Genomic DNA, 8,017 nt, shown 5'->3' on the forward strand with positions numbered 1-8,017 from the left:
AAGGCTGGGTGGTGGCAGCTAGAATCTGCGCAGCATCGGACCGGAGAGCGGGAAAGTGAATCGGCGGCTAGGTTACTCTGTAGACTGGAGATCATGATTGGAGAAGAGAAGTTAGCGTGATTATTGGGTGTAACTGCACCGTTTGTGATTTGATTTAATTTGAAATCCTTATTTTTAAAATTTTAAAATCTGCAATTATTAATAATTAATTAATCATCTGATTTCTGATTTTAATTTTATTTTTTCTTTTTTACTCTATTGTTCACATTGTTTACTACTCTCATGGTCTCTCGATACTTTTCCATATAATAATTATACACTAAATGAAAATCCATATAGCATTACTTATATGTATTGTCCCAACGAGCAACGTATTATTATATATTATGCATGATGAAAGTATAATGTGTTAAGAAATAATTATGTCCTTCATTATTTATATGTTTGTTTTTTTTATAATATTTTTCTCTAATACTCTCTTATGCATATTCTTATTTTTATAAAACTTCTATCTTTTTGTTTATATGAGCTTTTTCACTATTATTATTATTTCTTTTTTGTATGAAATATTTTTTTTTGCTTTATATTATGATTCTATTAATCCTATTAGAGTACTAAAGAGTACTGAGAGTACTAAAAAAAATATTAAAATTTATTTAAATATTTAAAATAAAATTATAAGATAATATAAACTAATTATTTAAATTCATATCTTTTTCTATAATTTTTCATCTAAAAGTGATTTTGAATAATGTAATCCAAACAATATTTAGTGTACTATAATCTATTTTGAATAAAAATTACCAAAACATAAACCACGTTAATACCAAATCACTTTTGATCAAAATCAATTTTATACAAATCTCCCTTTTACGAACGGTTAATCCAAACATGTCTCTAACTTCTACAATAAGTGAATTATCCTATTCCTATTGATACTAATAGTTCAATTTCGAAAGCTAAAAAGCTTTAATGTATGGCAAAATTTTTCTACAAGAACTGATTTAGTTATGATGGATGTGTTAGGCATCCTTTGGATCAAGTAACATTGCAATCATATTAACTAGCAATAAGTGAAAGGAATTTTCTGCCACATAGTAAATAGAAAATTTTACTTGTAAGGTTTAAAGGTTTTGACAACCATAGTATCTGTCGATAGGTGCAAACCCTAAACCCTAACAACCCAATTAACAAAGCAAACTAATTAACCATATTGAATACATGAATTTCTATAGTTACTACATATACTAAGCTAGAATGCTAAGAAAACATTTGTCTCATCATAACTTCTTAAACACACCAACAATGTAACTAACATCAAAAGTTTTCAATCGAGATTTTTTTTCCACAATTCCTCTTAAAATTCTTGTTAATTGATGCTTGCACATCTGCAGACACACTTGCTTCTGCCGTAGAGCCATCACCTGTATTAGGGGAGGACCTCTTGGCTGGAGTCTCAGAGGATCTCTCACCATTGCCCTCAACTGCTAAATCCTATTGTTGACAGAAACTCGACAATTAGCAAGTAAAACATGAGCGACCTCTTGATCAGGCTTAATGATCTCTGTATAAGGTGGATATCAATAAAAAAAAGACATATAAAATTCTTACCTTGGATAGAGAAACAGCCCCATGTCCATTGCTATTATCACCTATTTCAGTTGTAGAGGTATTAGGTACATGTTGAGAACACTGCAAGAACCAAGATCATTTGAAGGTAAGATGTTAGTTTCAACAGTATACTAATCAACACAACTCAGTTCTAGTTCCAATCGCAACATGCTATACTTACAGAAGCATCAAAAGAAGAATTGGCAGAACCAAAACTGGACATGAGGCATTCATCATCTGAAATCTTTAAAACGCTGTATACCCCTTCCACGACATTAATATTCTTGTAGGTGATGTTAAGCTTGAATAAGAACCTTTTGTCAACAATATTATCCATGTATTTAGGATACGACTCTCCTTTTTTTCCACTTCTTTACATGCACATAATAAATTTTTTATCAGTCCGGGAAACATACATTACAGGAGCAAAGTATTTTAAACTCCCATGAATTAGACTTACGAATAACTCTTTAATTATCTCAGCAGTCTTTCCCACCATATGCTCTGTTTCTTTGTTCCACAGAAAGAGCTTCATACAACCATTTTCATTAGTCACGATTACTTGTAGCTTATACCTGGAACAACATCTCAGCAGCACATCACCGCTAACAATAAAAACATGACCATATGCAACTACGCTGAATTTCATAGTTCATGATATCAACCGGACCTTAAAAAAAACAAACAAAGATTGGATACAAAACAACTAACCTTAGTGTAGCCTTAAAGCCTACACGTCTACAATGATCACACCAATACCTATTTTTGCTCTCTAGAACTTTCTCTGGACATGTCTTACATGGCGTATAGGACCAGTCATCTTTACCAACCTTTAAAGACACAATATTTTCCACAATCCAGTAGGAGGTTTCCTAAAAAAATGTTTCAAAATCAGTAACAAAACTTTATCAGTTTAAGTGATCAATTACAAACCTCACCTGTATCATATTAAGAACCTCCTCTATGGTGCGTATTGGGGCAATGCCTGTGTTGATTAGAGCATTGAAGTTGCGATTGAAGAGGAATTATTCATTGTGCACATAACACAACCTCCTTTGCAAATCTGTAAAGAGTCCAAGAAGACTCATATAAATTAATATGGTTTTTAAATTATGTTTTATGAACTCATAACAGAGCAGCAATTTGGGCACTCTAGAGACACACCTTTTCTTGAAGTCAATAACTTCGGGAAGGTTTGGATTGAAGTAACATTTGGAGACATAGTAAGTGCTTTGAACATTCATAGAATTTAAGTATACATTCGACTTAAAAAGCTGAACAAACATTATGAAAGGCTCCCCATCATCTCGTTCGAAGTGTGGAAGCACTTGGTCCACCGATTTCCCAAACAATGTACATTTAATCTTGTGTTTCTTGGAATGAAAGGCATAATACAACTCTAACAGTATTTTTGGACACTTAATATCCAGCATATGCCTGAATTAAATGACTGCAAAACAAAAACAAAATATACAACTGAAAGGAGAGACAAAATAGTAAATATTACTCTAGGTCTTTCAATTGTAGTGCAATACGCTTGCTTTCTTCACTCGTGCGTGTAATCATCCCCATAGCTTCTTTCTTTCCAACAACCTTTCCTATGTAATCTGCATATCACAATAAGGCCATTTAAATATAAACCTGTAATAAAATTCAAGATCATATCTTAACAAAATAAAAAGTATGTCGATGTAACGTACCAAACAACAAATTTTTATCCATTAGAGCATTTGCCTCAAGTTCAGCAAATGGGCACATTTTGAATGGGTTAAAAGCGAAAGTCTCAATTGGAAGGACTTCCACGTCTGTCTTTGTATAGAAGCTAAGCTTGTACTTATGAGCAGTTGTCCTTACCTTCCCATTGTTAATTTTCACAATAAAATTTGGCATATCATACATGGCATGCTCTTGTCTTTACCTTCCCATTGTTAATTTTCATAATAAAATTTGGCATATCATACATGGCATGCTCTTTTATCCTTTCCCTGAACAAATCCAACCCATGCTTGCATATCGTTGCATGAATTTTATCACCCTGTAAAACATTTTAAAACCCAAGAAACTAAAACTTGTTAGAAAGGCACTCAAGAAGAAGATGCAACGTATAACAATCACTCATTCAATATCTGCTCATCTTGCAAAACCATCTTCAAGTTAAACACCTCATTCTGGTTTCACTGGCTGGAAAACTCATACAATCGGGCAACACCCATGACCAATGACCAAGTAAACTTGGTTGGATTGATGTCTCTGATTAAGTCTGTTTTTACAGCCATTTTTTGCACTCTAAAATTGCTTCAACCAAAAGTTCTACTAGGTACAATTAACAATAAATTTATATTTTTCATGTAATCTGTACCATTCTAATATTTATATAGAGTTGTTCCTCTATCAATGAATGGAATGAGTAGAAAAAACTGAAATTTTTAAAAAACTCCGGTGAGCGTCAAAATAAAATGTCCCAAATCTAATCATTTATTAATCGCAAGTCTTTACACATGGAAAAAAAGATATGCTACTTGCATCTAGAATTTAATTTTGTTAGGAACTCTAACTAATGAAGTCATCACCTCTACACTTTTTTTTGGAGGAAACACTGTAATTACTTCGTCTACTGAGATGTTACTTTCGCGAACAATCCTGCTAAAAGGACAACAATTTTTTTTTGGATGATAACACTGGTGGTGGACGATTTTTGGAGGCTTCTTTATGCAAAAACCAATACATTGCAGTGGATTTGTATTTTCATTTGGATGGAAGGAACACTATTCATTGCCACCTCTGAAACTTTAGAGTTAGGTGTTTTTAGTGAGAACACTGTTCAAGTCTCGTGTACTGAACTGCTTAATTATTATATTTTAAATAGATAAAAAAACGGTCATTGAGACATTATATGAAAAATTTTATTTTATTTTAAAATTGAAGGAGGCGGACAACACATAGCCATAAATAATGGCGATTGGTAGTGGAAGGTAGCATTAACATAATAGAGCCACCGACAGCCAATTTTACATAAACACTAAGATTGTATTATTAATTCTTATTAAAGAAAAAAAAATCATCCAAAAATGATATATATTACAAAAGTAATATGAGCACATAAAGAATCAATTATGAAATTAATTCTATATGTGCTTGTATTTAATATATTTTAATGTATATTTGGTATTTTTATAATCTTTCTTTTCAAATGACTCTATTAAATTATGTCTTAACCTTAGTGGCACAGCAACACTGTATGTATGAGTTTTTAATCAGTTTTGGATTTAGATCATTGTTCAGTGTCTCTTGTTGAAGCAAGAACCACACCTATTACTCTTTAACTTTCTATGTGCAAGTGATGAAAAGGCTCATTACAATTAGGAATGTGGAAGAAGGTGGTGACACTGATGATGCATTGAAGAATCTGAATCTGAATCTGTCCTCAGATTTGGAGAAGAAGAATAATACTACTACTCTCCCTCTTATGCGTTTGATGGGGTTCTTTCTTGTTTCTTTCATGCTCTTCTCTGTGCTCTTCTCACTCTCTGTTGTTCTTAGAGACCCTCCCTCTGATGCTGTTCTAGAAGCTTCACCCACTCTTACTACTACTGTCTTTCAGCAACAAGGTAATTTCTTCATCATTCCCAATGTTTCATTGTGTTAGCTACTTGGTTTAAGATTAACTTGCTTAATTTATTCTTAGCCTGGTGCATTTCAATTTTCTAAGCAAAATGGAACTTTGATTCAGAAAGTATTAGCATTGTTTTACTTCACTTGTGTTACCCTAGGGTACTCTGAGACAGAGACAGAAAATTCAATTATGATTTTTGTTTTGATGGTAAGCACTTGATCCAACAACAGAGTAGTTTTCTTGTCCTTTTAGAATTTGGTGATGAGAAATGCACATGGAAAACAACAGAATTTAGATTTTTGTTTGAAGTTGGCTATCCAATTTCCTCTGTTATATTTGTCTCTATGATACCAAGATTTTTACTTTTTTAGGGTTCTTACATTTGATTGATTCTCTTTTCAATGTTCAATTCAACTCATACCCATGTCCAAAAATTTGTCTTTCTTGTGATTTAGTGCTTTACTATTTATTTGAATTCATTGTTAAGTAAAGGAATTTGATGTTCTGTGACTTGAAGGTGTGAACAATATTTCCTCTGATTCTGTTGAGAAGCCAATTGATAAACTGATTGGTGGCCTTCTAATCGATGGATTCGATGAAAGATCTTGTCTCAGCAGGTATCAATCAGCCAATTATCACAAAGGACTATCAGCTAAACCTTCTTCTTACCTTATTTCTAGGTTAAGAAAATATGAAGCTCTACACAAACAATGTGGACCTTATACCGAAGCTTATAACAAAACTGTGAAAGAACTCAGGTCTGGTCAGTTTTCCAAGTCCTCACCTTGTAAATATGTTGTGTGGATTTCATTTAGTGGATTGGGGAATAGGATATTGACCCTAGCTTCTGCATTTCTTTATGCTCTCCTTACGGACCGAGTTCTGCTGGTCGATCCGGGAGTGGATATGGTTGATCTCTTTTGTGAACCATTCCCAGAAGTGTCCTGGTTTCTCCCTCCTGATTTTCCTCTCAAAAGTCAGTTTCATGGTTTCAATCAGAAATCTGAACAATGTTATGGAAAAATGCTGAAAAACAACTCGGTTGCGAGTTCAACTTTGCCGCCGTCTTTTCTCTACCTTCATCTAGTCCATGACTATGATGATGAAGACAAGCTTTTCTTCTGTGATGAACAACAAAATTTCCTCAAGAAAGTACCATGGTTACTCATCAAAACAGATAATTACTTCACTCCATCTCTATTCTTGATGCCGTCTTTCGAGCAGGAACTGAAGTACCTATTCCCAAACAAAGAAACAATTTTCCATTTCTTGGGCAGATACTTACTCCACCCAACAAACAACGTGTGGGGACTAGTTGTAAGATACTACGAGTCTTATTTAGCTAATGCCAATGAAAGAGTTGGCATACAAATTCGAGTGTTCGACACAGATCCTGGCCCATTCCAACATGTATTGGATCAAATCTTAGCTTGTACATTGAAGGAGAATCTCTTGCCGGATGTTAACCGCGAAGACGACATAGTGAGTCCATCAGAAACACCGAAATCGAAAGCGGTGCTAATGACATCCTTAAATGCTGGCTATTTTGAGAAGGTAAGGGACATGTATTGGGAATATCCTACTGTGACAGGAGAAGTTGTTGGAATTTACCAACCAAGCCATGAAGGACATCAACAATCCGAGAAACAGATTCATAACCAAAAAGCTTGGGCAGAAATGTACCTCTTAAGTTTGAGTGATGTGTTGGTTACTAGTTCTTGGTCTACTTTTGGATATGTTGCTCAAGGTCTTGGAGGCTTGAAGCCTTGGATACTCTACAAGCCAGAGAACCGAACTGCTCCGAATCCTCCTTGCCGGCGTGCCATGTCGATGGAACCGTGTTTCCATGCTCCTCCATTCTATGACTGCAGGGCTAAGAGAGGAATTGACACAGGTGAACTTGTTCCTCATGTGAGGCACTGTGAAGATATGAGTTGGGGTCTTAAGCTTGTAGACAGAGACAATTTTGATTAAATTTAAGCTTATGATTATTAATATGTCATGTATGTTTTTGTGAACTATCTAAACTTAAAAAGTCTAGTAAATTTGTTGTATGATAGAATGAGCAAATTCCTTTCACACATGCCTAATTAAATTTAAGCAATTCACTCAACTATGTTAAATTATCTAATGTTTTGTAACTATTATTTTCACATAAAGAACTTTATGTGAATAATCACATTAAATTTGGTTTCATCAATCCATTTAATTGGAAACAGACTAGCTCTTTCTTTTTAATGTTAATCACAATAGTCATTTATTCGGCAGGGATATAATCTATTTTAAGCTCATACGGCACACAATTGATACTTTTTATTGTTATTTTTATGCCTCTTAAGGGACACTTTTGGGTTTAAGTTTAACCAATATTACATTTTGTTTTTTCTTTTGGGTGCGATCAATACTATTGGTGTACTGATCAATGCTAATATTTGTATCCTAGGATGAAGAAAGAGGCTCCTTATTTTTTTTTTATTTTTTTTTTTGGTCAAGTGGATTGGACAGCTCCCAATCCTAGGCATTACACTCATGTTTCACACACACACAACACACTCACACACACTACCATAGGTATCATGGGTTCTTAAACCAACAACCAGCCTCAGCTGGGATTTGAACCCGGGTGCAGCGTTGTATGAGGCGGACAGGTATGCCAACTGTGCTGGGCCTCAGCTGCGAGGCTCCTTATTTTAAGCTTCAGTTCAAGCCCAACTATGAAGTGGGCCAGAACATGCCTTATTAATAGGATGTTCATATACATATAACAAGGCAACAAAAGAAAACTTGACCTTA

At 34.3% G+C, this 8,017-nt stretch overlaps 2 protein-coding genes across 2 annotated transcripts; one reads left to right on the top strand and one right to left on the bottom strand.

The window, feature by feature from the left end:
- Positions 1–1,317: 1,317 nt before the first annotated feature.
- Positions 1,318–3,510, bottom strand: LOC107470765 (uncharacterized). The gene is made up of 9 exons (XM_016090185.1): positions 3,312–3,510; positions 3,119–3,218; positions 2,776–3,048; positions 2,662–2,674; positions 2,323–2,483; positions 2,072–2,186; positions 1,793–1,912; positions 1,612–1,692; positions 1,318–1,494 (listed from the first exon to the last, which is right to left on the bottom strand). Exons 1-9 carry the CDS (start codon positions 3,508–3,510, stop codon positions 1,318–1,320), a joined length of 1,239 nt encoding a protein of 412 aa, XP_015945671.1.
- Positions 3,511–4,809: 1,299 nt separating this feature from the next.
- On the top strand, positions 4,810–7,303 carry LOC107468138 (galactoside 2-alpha-L-fucosyltransferase). The gene is made up of 2 exons (XM_016087384.3): positions 4,810–5,219; positions 5,742–7,303. Exons 1-2 carry the CDS (start codon positions 4,952–4,954, stop codon positions 7,196–7,198), a joined length of 1,725 nt encoding a protein of 574 aa, XP_015942870.1. The 5' UTR covers positions 4,810–4,951; the 3' UTR covers positions 7,199–7,303.
- Positions 7,304–8,017: the final 714 nt, after the last annotated feature.

Source organism: Arachis duranensis, chromosome 1 (assembly GCF_000817695.3).
Source record: "Arachis duranensis cultivar V14167 chromosome 1, aradu.V14167.gnm2.J7QH, whole genome shotgun sequence".
Lineage (NCBI taxonomy): Eukaryota > Viridiplantae > Streptophyta > Magnoliopsida > Fabales > Fabaceae > Arachis > Arachis duranensis.